This window comes from Diadema antillarum, unplaced genomic scaffold (assembly GCF_040938485.1).
Source record: "Diadema antillarum isolate AM-2024a unplaced genomic scaffold, OU_Dant_1.0 scf00000091, whole genome shotgun sequence".
In the NCBI taxonomy this organism is placed as follows: Eukaryota; Metazoa; Echinodermata; class Echinoidea; order Diadematoida; family Diadematidae; genus Diadema; species Diadema antillarum.
The window spans coordinates 139,010-161,462 of record NW_027270980.1 but is presented as its reverse complement, the minus strand read 5'-3'; the positions used below and the strand labels follow the sequence as shown (position 1 = coordinate 161,462).

Here is a 22,453-nt window from a genome sequence, read left to right as displayed (position 1 = left end):
ACAAAAATTGGCACACACATTGCCTATGATATAATCTAAAGTACCATGAAGTTAATTTTTAAAAAAATTATCATTTATGCTATATTATGCTAATTTATGCATAATGATGCATGAAATCAGACTATTTGGTATAAATCACAAAATAAAGCTCAAAACAGGCACATTTTTTGTGTGAATATTCCTTTTAGTGTCCTTAGCAAATTTAATAAAAAAATTGTGATATCAGAAAAAATTCTTAAGTATTTTATTGTTTTTTGAATTTCTTATGTATTTCTTTGTTTTTTCGACTTCATGTTTTTCATTGTTTTTTCGATGAAATTTGTTCGCGACATCGCTCCGAACAATGAAATATGTTATTCATTGATCTTAATCAATAAAACACCAAAATGATCATGCTTTTATGAAATTTGCCTGCAAGCACAGTTTGCATTGAAATTGTACACGAATTCACGTTTTTGAGCAATTTTTGGTATGACATGCATGTACATATTTATGCGTAACTTCGGAACTGCGCGCCCGGGCGTCGCAAATTTGGTGTCAAAAGATGCGGGAGACTCGAAAGAAAGAAGTCATGAAACGTCGCGGCGATAGCTTTTTGCGATTGCGATACATCGCGCGGAACGTCGGGGGGGGGGGGGGGGGGGGCCTAGGAGGCCCCCCCCCCCCCCGGCCTAGTTAGGGTTAAAGTTATGTTTTACGAAGGTCAACTTGAAAATAGCATGACTCTCACCTGGACGAAAAGAAAATCTCAAAATGAAATAAAATATCACAAATTTGTCTATGACTTATTTTCTTACATGAACGACATGTCCGATCAACATCTATCCGTGTGTTATTCTTATTCTGAATTGCTCCACAACAGACCCCCCCCCCCCCCGAAAAAAAAAATGGATGAGACTGTCTCCCATTGAATAATGACAATAACAGAAAAAGTTTCACTTTTTTATTGCTTTATCCAGTTCCAGTTCTTTTGAGTGGCCAAAGAAACTTTTCAATCTCCCTGCCTCCCTAAGAGAAAGCCATCAACGCAAGATCTCATACACAGGTTCAAGTTTGACGTAGTGATGGCCATTTTAAAGAGGAGAAATTTTGGTTAAATGTTTTAGTTTTGTTAAAGTGATTTTGGTTTGTAGGTAACCGTCTTGCGCTGAAAACTTTTTTTTTATAGTTATTTATTTATCATTATTTTTTTTTTTGGAATACAAATCAGCCACATTTACCTTAAAAATTAGACAGTGCCATGTACTGCGCTTAACTACCCCAGCAAAGGAACTTACCCAAATAATCAAAAAGTCCGTTGATTCTTCAGGTACATGGAGTTCATGCTCCATTTTATTACCTATGGTATTATTATTGATATTATTATAAATTTGTGTGTAAAATTTGTGCGCATTGGCACAGAACCCGCCCGAGGAATGTCGCTCGACATGATCCCATTGTTATCGTGGATCAGACACCGAGCGGAAGGCGCTAGGCTCTGTGGTGGATAACTGCCATACGCCATCTGTTGTTTGTAATTTGACAGCGTCAAAATGGTGGCCCCATGTGAACTGAACTGAACGTCGTATCCACTTTAGTGTTATTTTGAGATGGTCTTTTGAAAGTGAATCGTCACAAGATGAGAGGAGGATCTGTTAGAAGACCGGTAAGGGGAAGAGGGTTCCCAAGAACTCGAGGGAGGGGAGGAAGAGGTAGAGGAAGAGGGCGAGGGGATGATTTTTATCGTCAGAACCAACGCTCACAACAACCGGGCCCGGGGGAGCCCCATACTGGCGGCAGGCGTGATTCTCCTCCACACAGATTTGGTAGCGGCAGTAGAGGGCAAGGTAGAGGCTCGCGGGTAATGACGGATCCTCGACTGAGAGCCGACACCGAACGTGGGCCTGGGGCCGGGCCTAGTCTGTACAGTGACAGACACCTGTCGGCGGTGCTAGATCCACGCAGTGACCGAGGTCGAGGACGTGATGTGGATGGCATTGACATGAGAAGCATAGGGCATGGCGAAAGAGGAGGTATGGGTGAAAGGCATTATTCTGACACTGCAATGCAAGAGGTCATGTCCACCCGAGACTTTGGTCAGGGACAGAGGGACTTTGATCGAGGGAAAGGTGTCTCGTTGCCTGAAAGTGCAAGAGGTAGCTTTGATGATTATGATCAGATGAGTTTAAGAACCGAAAGATATGATCAAGATGCATATGATGAGTACAGGGATAGGGATAGGCCCAGTTCATTCTCTGCTGGAGAATTCAGAACGGCTAGATCCGAGTACAAGGACTATGATGACCGAAAATGGGAACACAGTCGGGAGAGGGAAGGGAAAAGGTCCACAGATGAGAGTCCAGAATATTTTTCCACAAATTATCCCACTACTGAATATGATGAGAATCCCTTTTATGACAGGGGAAGGGCTGACGACGAAAGGCAAGATTATGATAGACATAGATCTAGACATGAACGTAGTAGGAGTCCAGTGCCCGTTGACAATTTTCAGGAAGATGAGTTTGAATATGATGACCAAGATCAGGAAAGGATTAATGAAAGAGATAGGGATCACCATGATAGTTCTAGGACTAGGAGTCGTGAAAGAAATTCTGGTCCTGATGATTCTAGATATGACACAGAATTAGTCAGTCCTGACCATATTGGTGGCAGCGATAGAGAGAGGAGCCTTGAAAGGGAAGAGAACCAAGTGTGGCGACCTGGTGATGATTTTAGTTCTGGGCCTGGGAGGGAGGATTTTAGAGAGCCCTCCATCGGTCATGACAGATTGCGAGAAGATGCAGAGTTAGAGGGCGAGTCAAGAAGGGGAGAATTGTCAAGAGAACGTGAGTCGCGTTCTAGGAGTTCATCCCTTCAGAAGGATCAAAATGCCCTTCAAAGCAGTAATCCCATGGAAAGTGCAGATTCCGACCCGATGCGACAGCGACGCCCATCACCACATCATCAAGATTCGTCTCGAGAGGTATTCTGTCATGTTTGGTCTCTACCCACTATGTACATGTTTAGGAAATTAAATATCTGAGTGCAAATTGTTGAAATATCTCTGCAAAGTTGATAGAATGGTGTAATAAAATGAACATGATGATGTAGGACACAAGCTGTGATGGTAAAGACATATCCATGGAAAGGATTATTTTGCCATGTATTGTAACTTTATATCACCACATTGAGATTTTTAACAATTGAGAAAAGTATTGCACAATTTGTTTGAACCATCATACATGTACCTATATAATTACTTGTACATGCATTTGTCTTGCTGTCAGATTCTTGGAAAGTCCACTTTATATGTGACCCTGCACCTCAAAACAAACAAAAAGTCGCTTGACATGAATTTTTAGTTAAGACCATATTCTGAAAGAGCAGACTTTAAGCTTTAAAATGATGTAACTCAAATCAAATGGACTCTCCTAACCTATCTAAATATTGGAAAGAAAGCTCAAACTCAGGAAAAGTGTGAACTGAGAAAAGAGGCTCTGAAGTACAGTGTCTATTCAAGCGCTTAATCTTTACCAAACCGTGCTGGCTGTGCAATGAATGGGACGAAAAACAGGAAGTAAACCACCAGAGTAACAACAATGAAGGGATTATCAGATTAAACTGAAATTAAGCATGCCTGATTAACACATTCTGTCCATAATCAATGATAACTTTCAAAGCAGTAGCACTATCATTTCAAAAGTTATTAGAGTTGGAAGTGAAGAGTGTGGACAAGGTTTTTCAGAAATGAAAAAGGGATTCTAAAGACACACTTAATAATCACACTATTCTACCAAAAATGTTCGAGATAAACTGCTAAAAAAGACACACTTTCCTTCCCGTTTTATGATACCAAATTTTAGCATCATGTAAAAGAAGACCCGCTCTTTCAGAAAATATGAAAAAGTCAAGTTCGGCTAGGTTGACCCATTTCACTTATTTTCAGTCCTCACGCAAAATCAGTGTGTGCGACTTTATGTTCGTTTTGAGGTGCACGGTCACATATGGTACCCATATTTGCAACATCAACAGTACCGGTATTTCGTTTTTAGGTGATCCGAGTATCCTCTCGGATCACCTTCTGTATCTGTACGGATTCATTGTTCTTCTTCTTCTTCTTTCTTTATTTCTGGACAAAAGTTGTGTATCTACGTACTCAGAAAGTACTCAGATTATCAACTTCAAACTCATACCATATATGTATCATGTCCCAAAGACGAAAAATTTTATAAAATCATAGTGATCAGTCGACCGTGACGTCACTATGACGTCATTATATGAAAACACATTTTCATCCATATCTCATTAATAGAATAGAATTCTTCCATGAAATTTACGTCACATATATTTTAAGTCAAGCGGATTCTACTCATATTGTCAAAATTCATATTTATTTTAGAACGCGCTTCTTTCTTTATTTCTGGACAAAAGTTGTGTATCTACTTACTCAGAAAGTACTCACAGTATCAACTTCAAACTCATACCATATATGTATCGTGTCCCAAAGACGACAAATTTTATATATCATTGTGATTGGTCAATCGTGACGTCACTATGACGTCATTATATGACAACACATTCTCACTCATATCTCATTAATGGAATGGAGTTTTTCAATGAAATTTACGTCACATATATTTCAAGTTATGCCCATTCCACTCAATTTCTCAAAATTCATATTTTCTCTTAAAACGTGCGCGTACGCGCGCGTTGAAATATTTGTATGCTCAAATCGAGCTCAAATTTTTTTTGCACACGTTTTAGACCATTTAGAGCATTTTTTGAAAAATTGAAAAAATTGGACGGACGCGTACGTGCGCGCACATATACGCACGCACAGCTTATATGCAATATAAATTTCCCGTTTTTTTACACTTATCGGATGCCTGAAATGTCAAGAAATATTTCTACCAAGTGTCAAGTCAATCCGACTCAATATGACGTCATATGGGCCCGTCAAAGTTGAAATTCCGCGCGCGCGTCAATGGCGATATACAGTGCAACAATGCCAAAAAACCGCCAATTTTAAATCCGAATTTACTCGTCAGGATGGACGGTGACCCCCCATTTTCTTTACATATTCTGAAAGCTGATGAGTTGTACATGTTATTTCATGGGTTGGCGATGCTGGAAAAATGATGAAAAGATATCAAATTTCTTAATAAAGTAAAAAAAAGCAAATTTTCAAAATGACGTCATCAAATTTTAAGTTCACTCAAGCGTATCTCACTTATTCTTTCGTTGATTTTCGTCCAGATTTCAATATGTTGTAGCTTATTAAATGGTCTTTCAGTCATATATAAACAACATTTTGATTGGATGACGGCATCACCTCGTAAAAATGGATTAAAAGTAACATTGTCAAATTTGACCAGTTTACGTGTAATCTGTATGGGAGTGCAGTTTTTATGGAAATGAAAATTGACATGACTATCTTTATCGAGCACTAGCTCACGTATGCTTCGGTGAATTTCTCCAAGATTTTGATATGTTGTAGCTGAGACTTTGGGCTATCGTTAGTGTGCCCTTCAATTTTTCATACGGAGTCGGGATCACGTCCAAAAACTTGGTTGAAATTAAAGCTTATCTTCGATGTATTGAAATATTTCTTCCTTTCTGCAACTTTCTTTGCAATAATTCAAGAAAAACATATCCTATCACCACCATATTTTGCACATGTTTAGTTCATGTCACGTACATTATTTCACAAAATAACAACTACTTGATCAGACACCATCTTGGGTATGTAAATTAGGGTCAAAGGTCATAAATGTTTTATCCTGTGTCTTGGTGAATACATGTCCTATCTTTCCCATATTTTGCGCACGTAAAGACCATGTTACAAGGATCATTTCACAAAATAAACATTTTTGGCTTAGATGCCATCTTGTTTGTGCAAAGTGGGGTCAAAGGTCATATGTACTTCTTCCTGTATCTTCGTTATGACGTGTTATCTGTATGGGAGGGAATTTTTCTAGATGTGAAAATTGACATGATTGTGTTTATCGAGCACTAGCTCACTTACCCTTCGGTGAATTCCTCCCAGATTTTAACATGTTGTAGCTGAGACTTTGCGCTATAGCTAGTGTGCCCTTTGTTTTTCATGCGAAGACGGAATCATGTCAAAAAACGTGGTTGAAATTAGCTTATCTCCGATGTATTGAGATATTTCTTTCTTTCTGCAACTTCCTTTGCAATAACTCAAGAAAAATATACCCTATCACCCCCATATTTAGTAAATATTTAGTTCATGTCACGTTCATTATTTCATAAAATAACAACTACTTGATCGGACACCATCTTGGGTATTTGAATTAGGGTCAAAGGTCATAAATGTATCATCTTGTATCTTGGTGAATACATGTCCTATCTTTCCCATATTTTGCACACGTAAAGACCATGTTACAAGAATCATTTCATAAAATAATCACTTTTTGCTCAGACGCCATCTTGGGTGTGCAAAGCGAGGTCAAAGGTCAAATATACTTCATTCTACATTTCCGTTAGTGTATACGGAATTCGGTACCAAAGATGGCAGGTCTAATTCTAAATGAGAATCCAAACATCACACGGCCAATGTCCAATCAAAACACAGATCAGTGGCGGATCCAGAGGGGGGCGCAACTGGCGCACGCCCCCCCCCTTTAATTTTCGTAAAAAACAAAAGAAATAAAAAGAAAAACAATGAAATGAAACCCGGAAGTGGCACTAGAAATATTAGTCACGCCCCCCTTTTACAGAATTCCTGGATCTGCCCCTGGAGATGAAACCTGTATGGTCGTGAATATTTGGATAAGGACTCAAATCATTGATTTCAGAAAAGATCGGATCACCTAATTTGTCAATGTTGACAAATTCCGGTTCTAGTTACTGTATGTTTCAGTAATGTGTGGTTACTCTTCAAGAAAAAAAAAATAATTGTCTTCATTGTATTTCTATTTCATGAGTACTACCACAAAAACAAAACAAAAAAAGCTTACATTTTGTGTGCAGTTGAATACGTGTATATGAAATGCCTGTTGCAATGTGAGATAATGCAAAACACTTGCAAGTTGGCCCTTAAATTGTGTGTTTACAATAAAACTCACAGGAGCCTGGGAAGCCTAGTCAGCTGGAGCCGAAGACTTCCCTAGTGATAACTGTCACAAATGACCAGTGCCTTGGCCAGCAGGACCCAGGCCCAGCATCAGCCATGGACCGCTTGGGTCCTCCTGTCACTAAGGCACCTAGTGCTGCTGAACGCCTGGGACCACCTGTGACATCTCAGCAGGGTGCAAATCCCACACCAGCTCCTGTCCCACATCATAGAAAGAAGAGGCAAAACCCTGTGGCTGATGAGGACTTTGACTTATATGCTGACATTCCACCACCCGAGAATCAGAGTGAACAGTGAGTACCACCCCCCCCCCCCCATATAACGATATGACAATGTTATGGTCAAAGTCAAGAAATGTACACAGGTATCATGAAATCTTTCTCACATCAGCCATACTCCTGTAATTCAGTAATTGAGCATTATATGTGTTCATAGTACCATAGCTATTTTTATGAAATGGTCTGGTGAAAAGCGGTAGCATATTGACTTGAGATTAGAGTTGTTCTCTCGCTTTTGTGCTTACACATGTAGTGCAGTCATGATATTTGGTGCATGTACATTATAAGGACCTAATTAAGCCTGTAACAATGACATTTGTATGGAAGCTTTTATTAACAATATCACTCCAATTATTCCAGTAGATCATTGCATTTCCAGTGTAGATGTTTATGCAATAGAAATGGCGAGATTTAAGTGCAAGTGCATTTCATGTGGGTATTTCATTGTAATTGGCCTAGAAGATGTTAAATCCTGTGGAGTACAACTGAGCTACACTCTAGATGATATGTTTGTTCTCATAAAAAAACAAACAAACATAATTATACATCAAGTGTACACGTATGTACAGATTGTTCTTAGCTCTTATGCACACATTGCTGAAACAGACATACTAATACTGTATGCCCTGTACTGTGAATGTAAATGTTATATATTGCAAATGAATGACCTTGTCACACAATTTCACAAGGGGTCAAATTTGTGGTGATATCATTCTTTTCCAGGGAGACAAGTTTTTCTCCCATTTAAGTGGTGCTCCTGTTTAAGTGGTGGCTGACATTCGCCTACGAGTGCAAAGCACACAACATGAAGCCCAGTATATGGGCAGTACTCTAAACCATGTGCATTTAATCAGTCCCGCTGAGTACCACAGCAGCAAGTACACATGCGCTACGACACGCTGTACACATAGACACAAAACGGCGATGAGAATGGGCACAGCAGTCTCATAACTTTGGCAAATGCATCATCGCTATCGAAACAACCTTCCTTCATTTTGATCCACAAAATAACCTGTTTTAGAGTTCAAAGTACATGTACATAAAGTTATAGTGAAACATAGTTTTGGTAAGGGTTTGAGAACCCGTCTGGCACCATTTCATATTTGCTTGCAATATATCGAAAGAGTCTACAAAGAAACTTACCTGGCTGACGCGATTTGCCGGGATGATGAGTCGTTTTGGAGTATTTTGAGAAAAATAATAAAAGTCGGAAACCGACTTTTATTCCAGAAGGATCCAGACTAACTCGGTCTCAGGGAAAACTCGACCCTATTTCAGACAATTTACGCGCAGTTCGTGATCGCCATATTCTACTGTATAATACCAAACGAGGCCTAACTGAACAGACAAGAAAGTGCGTGCTAATCCTGTGCAAAACAAATGGACAGCGTGCGGTCCTCAAGCCTATACACACATCACCTCAGTTGCTGAGACGCGCTGTCTTTGAAGTTTTTGTTGTTGTTTATCAAGCGTCTTTGATTGTTTTTAGAGGTGCTTGATAGGCGCACACTAATTTTGCATGCGCGCCAAAGAGGTTTTTTGATGCGCGCGTTTTAACAACTCAGACCATTACTGCGAGTAGCCAGAATGCGAAGTGCTAGTTTATACAGGCCGCTCCCATAGTACAACACTGTACAATCCAGAGGGACAACCAATACAACTCATCCCTCCGTCAAAGCGAGGCTGAGTTATCCCCAAGTCCGAGTTTAGCCTGACCCCGTTCGGGTAAGTTCTTAGACTGAACCTTTTTGGTAAATATTTTGCATTTTCGTCATTACCCATCAAATATCTTGTTATTACAGCGTTATTCCACACATTTCCTAGGCATACGTTCACATTTGGGAGCAAAATTTGACAACTTTTGCAGGCGTACCAGAACTATGTTTTGGCTTTAAGATGCCTCAGAACCCTAATGATACATAAAAAGAGTCAGCTATGCTAACTTCCACGTTCCACATGCTGTTATAGCATGTTTACAACATGCACATTACGACAACACTGATTGCAATGATCGTACGAACACATTTTCCTCATATTCATGCCCCCTCATTATGCTGTCACACACAAACACACACACACTGCAAGCATATTGTACTTTGCACGAACAGGGAGAGTATGAGCCGCACGCGGGAAGGATGACTCTCTGTATCACATACACTGAAGGGGTGGTACAGTGTAAATGCATGAATGGTAGCTGACGACGCTCAATAAGATGACCGCCTCTGCGCTTCATCTCACTGAATTAGAATGGCAAATGTTTAGACTGCAGTCAACATAAGCTATCAGGAACTGGTTAGAAAATAATCCCTCTTGTGAGGAAATGAAATCCCTGCTGTTATTTCAAGGATTTACATATTATTTTTAGAAATAAATGATGAAGAATGGAAGTGTTTCAGCCAGATTTGTCCTGATAAAGTTCTTCATAGTTCTGATTAAGTGGTGAAAATAATGTGAAAAATTTGTTACATCAATTTTTTTTTCATTTAAGTGGATTCTTGCTAAAGCGATTCATGAGTAGTGGTTAAGCACTGTACACTTAAATATTGGTAGGGATGTTATGCAAATATACCAGGCTTGAGAGGCTGTGGTTGAAACTATACTGAATGTGCATGAGGTGACTTCAATAGTACTATTTTCTGAGGGGCACAGCCCCGAAGAAAATGGTGCTATTGAAGTCACCAGATGTACATAGTTTCAACTGGTGCCTCGAACAATTGCCTGGTATATTTGTTTTATATCCCTCCCAATGAATTAAAGATTGATTGGCTGCCGGTATTCTGTAATTTACCCTTTACAGCATCCTCCTTGCTTTACTCTTTTTGACAAGTCATTCACAGTCAGTCATGCTTGGGGAGGCCAGCACGTACATGTGTTTTATCAAGAAACAACTGCGCACTCGGCCGCTAAGTACTGGTATACACTGTACATTAGTAGACATGCGCGCCATCTGCAAACTCATTACGCGCTACCACTGAGCACACACACGGTACGTACACCAGATATCTGCATCACCAGTTTGATAGGGTTTTTAGTAAGATTGATGGAACAAGGATTTTCATGGTAGAAACGTGTTTTTGTCGCTTTCAGTGCTCTCGACCAATCACAGGACAAGAAATAATTTGCGAGGGATATAAAAGGTGTTATACTTCACCTCTATCAAGGTAATATCTGCATACTGGTAGTAGTATTCCACACACTTTCGCTATATGAAATAGTTTGTAGTTGTACACATACTCATTGATACATGTACCTATCATGCTCTACAAAGTGTTTGTAGTTCTGTCAGCATCATTGATTTGATGCTCAGTGATGGTCACTATTTCCATTGCTAACTCATGGACAAGATACTTTCATAGTTGTAATTGGCTAACTTTGAGCAATGTCTGTTCATGTTTTCTTGAGTGCACTTCAGGTACTGGGTATGCAGAATCATAAAATTGTAAAAGCTTGACTTCAGCCATTCTACAGGCCGAGCAATATGTGTAGTCAAATTGTAACCTCACCAACTATGGAATGAAATGAAGGCATGAGTTCTTCCTTACTGCTGCATAACCTTTTTCTTCTCAAAGTACAGCATGTTAGGCAACGAGTCCCTGCATTTCATGCCAAATTACAGTCATATTACACAATGTTGCACAGAATTTGACACCTTAACCAGTTGAAGACGAGTCCAGAGAATACTCGGGCAGGTGTCTATGACAAATGCATGTTATAGCAAAATCATTCCGTCCTCAACGGGTTAAGAGTGCAATGGTGAGTAGTTGTAGAAGGAAATCACATATTGTAAGAATTCTTTTAAAGTGACCAAAGACATGAACAGAGTTACTGCAGTGGCAGTCACAACTGAAATAGCCAGGCAACAATGAGACAGCTGCCATCATGTACACTTTTGTTACAACATTGAAAATTATTGTTACTTCAAATTTTCACAGTCTTACAGATCATGAACTGGACTCTAATCCCCTACCCTACCCCCACACACAAATATAGACCATTAGTGTGATACCTAGAATATGTGGTACCTTTCTGAAATCCATTGTAATAACTCAGTCTCCCATGAAGAATTAGATATTTATCTTTAATGTTAATTCTGCTTTCAGGATGAACGTCAGTGAGCCCAAGGAAGCCCTCGTCATCACCTTCCAGACAAAACGAGACAACCCAGAAGATGACCAGAGGCCATCAGGTCCATCCCAACCCAGAGATAACTCAGAAGTTCAAGAGCAGTCAAATGTGACGAAGGCTGAGGTACATGAACCCCAAGCCCCAAGCTCTGGTGGCCTTGATGATGTCTCTCCATCCTCGGAGCCCGATCAGGATAGCAAGGAACCAGCTGTTTCTGTAGTCACCATTCCAAAATCGAAGTGGGAGAGTGACGAAGAGAGTTCAGACAAACACATAGTACTCTTGCCTAAACCTCTACCACCTGAGCCCAAAGTGGAACCCGTTAAGCCTGTCAAAAAGCGTGACCCATCATTGCATGTTGGTCAAATAGTTAAGGATATTAGGTACAATAATCCCGGAACAGCAAGGAAAAGCTTGGAAGCTCTTTCCAGTAGTACAGAAAAAGCTACACCAAGGGAAGATCCACCTGATGCAAAAGAGGACCAAAAAAGTGAAAGCAGGATGCAAAAAGAGGAGAGAAAGAAAAAGAGCAAGGATAGAGATAGAGATAGAGATAGAGGTAGAGATAGAGATAGACACAGGGACAGGCGTAGTAGGAGCAGAGATCGTAGTGAGAAAAGGCACAGGCATGAACATAGGAGAGACGATAGAAGACGAAGATCAGATTCAAGGTCACGGTCAAGGTCAGATAGCAGAGAACATCATAGGAGAAGGTCTTCTCCGTACACATTTGGTAGGGGTAGGTTCATTGTGCGTGGTAGAGGGCGAGGGTATCATGATAAGTACCACTATACCAGAGGTGGTAGAGGTAGCAGGGGTAGGACATACTGGCCCACTGACAGAAGGCGAGGGAGGTCTCGATCACGCTCCCGCTCAAGGTCTAAGGAAAGGCGCTACTCTCGGCACAAAAGGCGAAGAAGTCGGGAATCTAGTTATTCATCTCGCAGCAGTCGGTCAAGCTCAAGGAGTTCCTCAAGATCTTCGTCTAGGTCAAGATCTAGATCTAGCTCATACTCCAGATCAAGTTTCAGCTCCAGCAGCAGAAGTAGGAGTCAGTCAAAGGAAAAGGACTCTAAATCTGCAGGAAAAGGAGACAAGATCTCTAAACCTGAGGAGATTGCATCTGATCAAAAAGTTGCCAAAGAAGGCATTGATGTAAAGGACACTAAAGAAGTCAGACAAGATAAAGCCATTACAGATGATAAACCGGATAATGGTAAGCAGCCAGAAGATGTTGCATCAAGAGAAGTTGATGTTTTTACTGGTGAATTGATGCCAAAACCAAGCACCCCATCCAAGGAAGAGGTCAAAGATGCCAATCTAGGTGAACCAGCAAAACCATCTGTTTTTGCTAAGGGAGGTGGACTTAACGATCCTCTTGGCTTGAAGCAGTTAACAAAGCCGATGAAAAGCAAGGTTTACAGTGGTCCTATACTTGACATGCCTCCTCTTACAGTTACAGCAACATCAGAACCTGCTGTAAAGCCAAATTTGCTGCCTGTTCCGACAGCCAAACCTTTAAAATCAATCCTGAAGAAAAAGGGGACAGCACCACCTGTCTCGCAGGAGCAAACAACTCCAGTTTCCATTCCTTCAGAGACAGCCCGTGGAGACGTCGCCAAAGATGTTGGTCCAGATCTGACACAGTTGACATCGCTTTTATCAACTTTGGCCCCTCAAAGCAGCCAACCGCTCTCTCAGTCAGTGGCATCTTTGCTCACTGCAGTGAGTGCTGCTCAGCAACAGCAGCCACAGTATTTACTTCAGCAACAAATGCAGCAACAGCAGCAACAACCACAACAGAGTGCAGGTTTCTTTGGTGCACAAGGTGGCATGGGGATTCCTGGTTTAGGAGGTGATAGTACAGTTGCATCAACTGCATCAGACACATTTTCACTGCTCGGAGTTCTTGGTGGAAATCAGCACTCTCTTCCAGGATTTGCAGGCATTCCATCTGCAGCAGGAGGAACCTTTGGCAGTTCAGTTGATGGGTTTGGTGCAGCATCATCAACAAATGTAGGAATGATTCCTGGACTTGGAAATCAAGCAGCTGACACATATCCACCAGCTTCACAATCGACCAATAATACTTTGTCTACAATTCTTCAGCAGTCTGGAGTCAGGCTCACACCAGAGCTATCAGCTGTACTAGCTGGAACCCAACAATCACAACAACCACCCCAGCTGCAGCAGCAGCAACTGCCACAAAGTAATCCTCTGTCAGGATTGTTTGGTGCTCAAACAACCTTGCAAAGCGGGCTGGGATTTCAACGCAGTCAGGAAATACCATTTCTGTCAGAGCCACAACCAGGACAAGCGAATGCGCTTGAAGAGGAAGACCAGTTCCTATATGGTGAGACAAAGCCTGCACAAAGCCAGGGGGGCTATGATCAGATGCCTTCAGCAGCTCAGCCACCATTTGCCGCAAATCAGGCTCAGCAAGTGCATACTTCATTCCCAGGTCAAGGGCAGTATGTAGAGCAAGTACCTATTACATCTCAGGAAGAATATGTCCCAGAGACCAAACCTACAGGACAGCAACAAACAATGGATTCTACACAGATCCAAAATATTCTCACAGCTATTGGTTTTGATTTTGACATGGCCAAAAAAGTGGCAATAGAAAAAGAAAAAGGGATCAAGGCCGGGCAAGAGACAGTGCAGGAATCACAGAGTAAACATGCAAGTGCTATCTCACAGTTCCTTGAAGTGCAAAGATCGGAAGCAGACATAAAAGCACAGAGTGCCTCTGACCCTCTTGTTTCTAGTGCTGATTACAAGTTAGAAGGCTTAAATCAAACTGCATCATTTCTTGTCACTGGATTACAAGTTCCTGCAACACCTGCTCCAGATGAGATGGTTAAGCCTGGTAAGAAAAAGAAAAAGAAAGATAAAGGAGATGTGAAGAAAAAGAAGAAGGAAAAAGTAGGGGAAAAGATTAATACTGCAGCAGAGAAGTTGCCTAGGGAAGAAGATAGCCACCTGCCATCCAAGAAAAGTGGAGGCATTACTCAGTATGTGGAAGGCAAAGGGGCCAAACCCAGAAGTGATGATGGATATACAGACAAGGTTAAAAGAGGAGAGTTTGACAGGGAAGATGGTAAAAAACCTTACAGGTCCTCCAAAGCAAGTTCAGGTAGCCCAATAATGGAACCTGTAAGTGATGATGAATTAGATCATGAGGCATCACGCAAACGCTCACAGTATTCGGATCTGGCCAACATAAAGATAGAGGTTGCTCAGGAAACCATGTCTTCAGATACCAAACCAAATCGACGCATCGTTCTGCTGCCTCAAGGGCAAGATGAGCCATATTCCTATGAAGGGAGCAGGCATACTACCAGAGAGGAATCCACCAAGATGTGGCATGAGCCACAAGAACACCGATATGAAGAGGAATACTTCCGCCAGCGGGAGTGGGAAACCAGAGAGCGAAAGCGCATTGAAGAGGAAGTCCGCTCTGAATACCAGGAGCGGATGCTGAAAGAAAAAGAAAAACGCCGCCATGAGATGCTGAAAAAGGAGCAGGAATGGCTCATGAGGGAGGTAGCTCTCAAGACCATGGAAGAAAAGATCAGAAGGGAGGAGGAGAAACTGCAGAGAGAGAGGGAAGCTAGGAGAAGAGAAGAGCAGAGGAAGGAAGAGGAACGAATGTACAAATTTAAGAAAGAGGAAGAGGAGCGCCAGTACAGACTGAGAAAAGAGAAGGAAGAGTACCAGAGGCAGCTCAATGTCCTTGAAAAAGAGCTGTCGATATTGAGAAAGCAGCAGGGTGAGCTGATGAGACGCAAGCAGCACCAGAAGGATGGCCACAAAGATCCTCTGTTGGTGAAGAATAACAGGCTCCAAGAGGAGATAGTTGAGGAGATCCGGTCGCTGAGAAAGGCTTACAGCACCCGGACACTGGAAGACCGGGGAGAAATGGAGAGGCGAAGCTTGTCCACAGAGAGATCTGGCAGTAGTAGGGACGAGAGAGACCGTGACAGAAACAGAGACAGGGACAGGGAGAAAGGGAAGGTAAGATTTCAAACTGCAACAACAGCATAACTTTCCTTCGTGGATCCTTCTCCAACTCTGATAAACATTTATCACACTACCATTGTGATTCTGAAGATTATATCAGAGATTTTATTTAATATTGAGCGCTGCTTTGCGTAGTTTTTGTCTTATACTTGCTATAGTAGAAAGAGTAATGTGCTCTATTGGATGACGCACCCACACACACTTGCACATAAAGCAGTTGTACTGACCATTGGATTTGAATTCTAGTTGTAAGGCAGGATGGTGTAATGCAAGGGTGAAAAGATATTCTGTCCATTTCCACACCAAAGAAATACTTATGAGGGTTTGTGAATCAAATTATATTGTATGCATGTACCAGGATAAAGAATGTAATTTTTTTTTTGGATAATCCTCGACCACTGTGGTGATCTTATGAAGGAAAAATCTTGATTAATATTTTGTGTACCAAATTGTTTTTCATTCAATCAGTTTCATAACATAACCAATGAATGTTTGTTCTTCATCTGTCAAGAAGCTAGTACAACGAAGACTTATGAGAAGTGCTGGCTGGTGGATATGAAACAAGGTAATAAGGTGATCTTGCCACCCAAGTGCTGAAGTTGTGACACATTACAGGTAATGACTGAAGAATAGACTTTGTTGGCTTGGATGTATTGATTTGTAAGATGTAGGATCACCCTGCTTTGGAGTATGTGTTTGGGAATTGAAAGCTCATCTTTGTGTTTCTTATTAAAAAAGGAGAACTTTGCTCAAGAAAGATAGACTGTTGGCATATATCCTAAATCCAAATTGCAAGTCTGGCTGATTGGCATGGAATTTTTCCTTTCATCACTTGTGAACAAGGTGCTAATGTCAGCCTTGTGCATGTGTCTGACAGGCAAAGCACTTCACTTTCTTCTGAGAAGGAAAAGCAATCTTCACAGACATAATTTAGATATGTTAACATTCTCCTAAAATTGGGGTGATCCTCAGATCAGACTTACCGTGTTTCAGTTAACCATTTCCTCATACTTCCAGTCACCAAACAAGCCTTTTTTCTTTTCTTATTTCTCCCCTCACCCCTCCCCTAATGTTGATCGCGTCCCAATGCGTACAGGCCTCAACTTCACAGAGCAAGCGAGAATCAGTGGAAGAGCGCCCGGAGAGCAAGGCACGCTTTAAGTTTGCATACTTTGACAACGGCGACCACTGGTGTAGGACATGCCAGAAGTCCTTTCCCAATCTCGAAGAGTTTTTCATTCACCTGCACTCAAAGAAGCATGTGAAGGTATGGAGCAAAAAAAAATAAAAAAAAATAAAAAATATGACAAAAAGACTGCACAATGGATGACTGTGTGCCTGACTCTGTATGTTGGTGTTTGGTCACTCGCAGTTGGTGATCTCAGAGTGGAGAGAGAGAGAGTCCCATCGTGGAGGTTTTGTCTTCAAGTTTTGTGTGTGAGTATACCTTTAATTTGCATGATAATGGAACTGAAGGAAGTCTAGCAGTGAAATGCTACAGCACTTTCAAGTCGATGTAGAGTAAAGCCAAGAAACAAAGCTGGTCAAGTTTCAGAAAAATCTAAAGTTAGTGAAAGTCATGGAATTCTAAAGGCATGACATGTTTTTCTACAACAGTGATTTATCAGTCACAATCAGATGTGGAAATTTGATGTGATGACAGTGCCATCATCTCGCAACTCTTTTATTGGTTTGTGCATAAAAAATATCTAAGATTCCACCAAAGCAACTATAACCCCCTCCCTCTGTTAAGTCCTCATTGCTAAACTTATGAACACATACTGAAGGAGTAATTGATCCAAAGTATATGATATATCCTTTTCATTTGTAGAGGAATATCTTTGCCAGTCAGTGGGAGACATATCTATGGCAGCAACATCATCTCATCTCATTGTGATCGATATCACTGTTCATAAAAACACATGAAACTTTGAAATTCCTAGACTTTCTTATATAATGTCCAGTTCTGACGAATCAGAAAATTCATATGTTTAACTTTTATCTCTGTTTAGCAAAGTCACCTTGAACATAGAGTGACAGGTGACCTTGCAAGCTTGATCCCGTATAATTTGTTGAATCTAAATACCAGTTATGCTTCTGAGTAATGCATACTGGAGTTTCCACGTTTGCATTCTTTCTTGCATCACTGGGCCTTAGATCCGCGAAACATGGTATACTGAGCGTTTATTTTCCGGGATACACTTTGTATGTAGTACATGACACATAGCTAGTTTATCATGAAGATACTATATCAAGTAAGTTTTATATCGTAGTTTGTAGAAAATCATAGAGTTCACAGTCGCCAAATTTTTTCTTTCATAGATGATAGGTATCTTCACTTTATTAGCAATTTTCCGAAATAGATGACATAAAAAAGTGGAGTATATTTTTCAGTAAATGTACCTGTAGAACTGGGACAGAAATGTAATCCATGCAGTAGCAAATATACTTTTCAGTCATCTGCACTCGGGCAATCGTAATGGTGACATTAGATACTTTGGAACGATACTGAGTATGCCTTGACATCATTTTTATTTGTGTTGAGCTGGACTTGTGCTGTAGACTATTCCGTAAGCATAGAAACCATTCTTGCTTAGCACAGGTCATGTGGTGCATCATTTGTGAAAATAATACCATATATCTAAAGAGCAACGTGAGTCACTGTGATACTTACAAAGAACTAGTCTTGTCATGGATGTTGCTCTCAAGTATGTCAAAGAGAGTGTTACTATCTTAACTATGCACAGTCTAGATTTAGTAGAGAGTATCAAATGCATCTACCCCCACCCTCAAAGGAAAAAGAAGAGATTTCACCTACATTTTGTAGATACTTGTAGGCAACACACTGCATCAATCAGGTATGCTGTGGTATGTACTTTTCTGTATGATATTTATGTTCCTGAATTCACACTTCCTGAGCCAGACAGAATGACATGCAAGCAGACCCATTCATGTAAAACCTACTTTTATGTGACAATGCGAAAGGTCTCCAACAGGTGCAGAATATGATAACATGCTGTCATTGCAGTGTTCACCATTTGTTGTTGTTGGTGGAAAGGTGGTGGAATTTGTTTTTTAAGTGTTTGAGGGAGCCTTTGAAGGGGTATCCATGTTAAAAGCTAGCATTTTGAGAGATCACCCAAGTTTTGCACTCAATGCTGATGAACTCTGGACTGTTTCCTGTAAAGGATCTTTATGTATGTAGGTCAGTCTGTCCAAAAAGCTACATTTGTTTAGTACTCGGCTCAGATACATCCTTCAGTAATAAGTGGTTATTTATGATGAGATTGTTGGAAGATGTGAAGTCAGAGGAGCACAAATTAATTGTACTCAAGTAATCGATAAAAGAAATCTTTGTTTAGCAGAGAAAATCTGTGAAATTGGCCAATTAGGACAGTCCATGTAACAAGTTTTTCTTGTGTAGGTTGCGAGCTAAAAGTTGTTGTCCCCATGTGGATTGATTTGCATCGTTTAAAAGTGATGCCTTCCCATCCTCTATGTCTTTCAGCAAATGGATCCAATGGACCGACCGTGGATGCCTAGTGATCTCAAATCCAGCAAGGAAGCTTCCACCGAGGGCATGATTCAAGCCCCTGTCAAAGGTGATGCACTCAACATCGAGGATGAAGGAAGATTCAGTTTGTTGGCTACTTCAATCCTGCCATCAAGTTGTGTTTTATGTCAATGTTTAAGAAGCATCTATCTCAATTCCTAGCACAAATTATATGTATTGGTATTTCATTTTGGCATGTTTCAGAGAGCATTTTGTGTTGGAGACATCATTTGGGATTCTTGCTCTCCAAAATATCTTGACATGCATCACAAATCTTGAAGATAAACTCAAACTGCGGGTAAGTTCTCCATTTCTGGTAGCATCACCCATATGTTGCACACCCTCTTCCAGAAAATGGAAGATGACCACAACATGCATGCCACAACAAGTAGTCCTTACCAAAATCTGTGGGGGCGCTGTGGCATAGTGGATGAGACTCCGCCTCCCAATTGGAGGACCCGAGTTCAAGTCCCGCTCGGCGCTTACGTCCTTGGACAAGATGTTTTACCCACAATGTCCCTCTCCACCCAGGTGTATAAATGGGTACCTGGCAACGCTAGGGTAATAATAAGGACAGGGCCCTCTGGTAGAGCAGCGGCAACACTGAAGAGGCTACCCTGGATAAATAAGACCATTTTTATTTTCTCCCATTAAGAAGAGTGCAAGAATTGTGCTCTGAGTGCTCGTAGTGTTTCATACTGTCAATGTGACTAAACTGGCTTGTACTACAATGTTGCTGTTGCTTTCATCCAGGTGGGGAGTTCATGATGCCAGTGAATGGATTCTACTGTCGTCTTTGCAAGGAGTTTTACGGTGATGGCGTGTGTGGGACCGAGCACATGAAGAGCCCAAGTCACAACTTGGCATACCACGTATGTTATGTCTTTTGTACAACTTAAGATGGGGCAACGAAGTGGATGTATGAACAGAATATTAGTGCTAAATGCTTTGCATCATGTCAGAGCACGTATGCACTGGAATATTTTTTTTTCATTTTATTGTTTTTAATTCCAACAACTAATCAGGCTAGAGAAATTTTTATTCCAAATAGGTGAGTGAGATTTCTAGGTGCATTTCTTCCCCCTGTTTCTTTGGTTTCAAGGAGTGTGTGTTGAAATTTTTTTTTTTTTACTTTAAGCCAACTGATATGGTCTGCATGGTTTATGTTTTGTTGTTCAAGTTTGTTTATGTTCATGAATATGAGTAACTTAGAAAATGCAGCTCGTTTAACTCTTAGGGAAATCATTTCTTGGTTCTTCACATTTCAGAAATTTGTTGACGAACACAAACAGTACGAAAAGCAGCTCGACCTGGAAAAACTAGCATCCCTTAACTCCCAGGAGTCTGGTCCTGGCAAAGACAAGGAAGAAGAGGGGGAGAAAGGGACCAAGAGAAAAGCTGAAGACAGTAGTGATGTGCAGGATTTGGCTAAACATCTCAAGAAGGAATCTTCAGATGTTAAAGTTACAAGGAAGCAGAAGGATGGTTTTGGGACATTTGAGTTCACAAGGGAGAAGCCTGCAGAGGCTGTTGTAAAGGGGACTGCCGACACAATGCCACCACCCCTTGAGCTCAGGAAGGATGCAGGTAGTGGCAACACGGATACGGCTGCACCTGCAAAGAAGGATGTCAACAAACTGAGCATCAAGCTAAGCAGCGCCAAGCGCCTGATCCCGACAGCTCTGCTCCGCGGGAAGAACGCTCAAGCGTCTTCAGCCACCCCAGCCACAACAGCCGCGCCATCAACATCGCCCACTGTCACCACGCCACCTGCGACTGAGGCGCCCGTACTCCGGAGCAGATCTGTAAGGTCGACAACCCTGGTCCAGCGGCAGATGCCAATGATTGGGAAGAGGCCGACACGCAAAGTGAAGGAGCCTGAGGCTCCTCCATCTTCAGACCTCGATGCATTCCTCCAGGGTGCCAGCGGGAAGGCACTGCCAGTTATCAGTGACAAGTCGGAGGCAGCAGAGATTGCTGGGAAGACAAAGCTGAAAAAAGCAGACAAGGAGGCTCCCGCAAAGTTTGTGTTAAAGGAAAGCGACATTGCCAGTGCCTTCCAAGGTAAGGAAGAAGAAAGTGAGGAAACTACTAAAGTAGCTGAAGGCCAGGAGGAACAATCGGATGAGGACGAGGAGCCGGAAGAGCTGCCAGCTGTACCAGGTAGTGAAGGTGCACAGGCAGACACCAGTAGTTTGCCAGCTCCAATACCACCGCCACCACCTCTTGGGGAGTGAAAGCAAGTAAGCGTCATATTTGTGGGTGGGAGTATTTTTCCTCATGTCTTCCTCTTTCACAATCTTTCTCTCTAAGTCTGACTCTGACTCTACATTGGGATCAACTCTATTTATGTCATTGTAGGTGTATCATTCTGAGCAATGTCTTCATTTGCTTCATTTGTCATAGACAAGATCCCGTAAATCGATTTGTGAAAATCTCAGTTTGGCTACCTAACACAAGTATTCAATTGTTCGTTTCTCATTCAGAAGCAGGTTTTGTTTGTATAGAGCACAGCATGCCATTAGTTTAAAAGCAACTGATTGTATGCTCCATGTTCATGTTGGCTTTGAGAGAAGGGGTAATACAAAACAAATGATAACATGATAGTCATGGATAATTTGGGTAAAGTCAAAGTAGTAGAGCTAAAAAAGTAATTACTGGTAAGATTATACAAACAAGCAAAGACTTTTTATAAAGCTGTGTGAGAATGTGAGGCAGGTGTTTGAAAATGTATAAGGAGATATATGTTATTCATGTTGCTAAGTTATAAGTTATGAAAAATAATGAATGCTACTTTAGAAAACACAAAATATTGTATATAAAAAGAAGGCAAACATCGTGCCCTATTCTTATGTTGCAAATATTGAACAGATGTAGAATTTTGAAATAACACAGGTGTCAATAAAAAAATGGTATAGGAGCTTTAACAAGGTTGTCGTGTCCAGCTAAGACAAGCCTATCGGGAAGAAAGGTTACATATGTGTAAATTAATAGTTTATTGATTTTACACCTTGCAGCATTCTTCAACTCTCCCCCATTTCAAACATTTTGCAGGTGTGAACAACTTCCTTCAAGTTCTCAGAGACTACATGTAGAAAATGTCACGTATTTCTGAGAAAGGTGAAATCAGCCAACACGTTTGATTGAAATAGCCTTACCATAAATTAGATTTTCTTGTCAATGGGGTAATCATTTGCATATATTGTCCAGACATTATTTTAGTCATCTCAAATTTCTTTTTTTCGTCTATTTATGCATAATTTCAGATGACATGAGGTGATGGACTGGCTCAAGGGAGACATCAACACAGAAACTAAGACTCTTCTGAACAACAACATCCCATTTTGGGATATTTGATATTTTTACGCAGGACCCACTTATATTCTGTTTGCCCAAGTC

General features: G+C 41.1%; 1 protein-coding gene across 2 annotated transcripts; it reads left to right on the top strand.

Annotated features, from left to right (window-relative positions):
- Nucleotides 1–1,538: 1,538 nt before the first annotated feature.
- LOC139718243 (uncharacterized) lies at nucleotides 1,539–22,453 on the top strand. Of its 2 annotated transcripts, XM_071629725.1 has the most exons (8): nucleotides 1,539–2,962; nucleotides 7,070–7,368; nucleotides 11,454–15,495; nucleotides 16,598–16,768; nucleotides 19,010–19,103; nucleotides 19,808–19,926; nucleotides 20,323–21,297; nucleotides 22,321–22,453. In XM_071629725.1, the coding sequence occupies exons 1-7, from the start codon at nucleotides 1,619–1,621 to the stop codon at nucleotides 21,289–21,291; spliced, it is 7,038 nt and encodes a 2,345-aa protein (XP_071485826.1). In that variant the 5' UTR covers nucleotides 1,539–1,618; the 3' UTR covers nucleotides 21,292–21,297; nucleotides 22,321–22,453. The 2 variants fall into 2 exon arrangements, with proteins under 2 accessions (XP_071485826.1, XP_071485825.1); XM_071629724.1 differs by lacking the exons at nucleotides 16,598–16,768; nucleotides 19,010–19,103; nucleotides 19,808–19,926; nucleotides 20,323–21,297; nucleotides 22,321–22,453 and adding an exon at nucleotides 16,016–16,066.

Excerpts from the sequence above, each read along its gene's own strand:
- LOC139718243 (XM_071629725.1), top strand. The coding sequence starts at position 1,619 with ATGAGAGGAGGATCTGTTAGAAGACCGGTAAGGGGAAGAGGGTTCCCA. Across the intron at positions 15,496-16,597 it reads GGGACAGGGAGAAAGGGAAG|GCCTCAACTTCACAGAGCAA; the intron begins GTAAGATTTCAA and ends CAATGCGTACAG. Across the intron at positions 16,769-19,009 it reads ACTCAAAGAAGCATGTGAAG|CAAATGGATCCAATGGACCG; the intron begins GTATGGAGCAAA and ends TATGTCTTTCAG.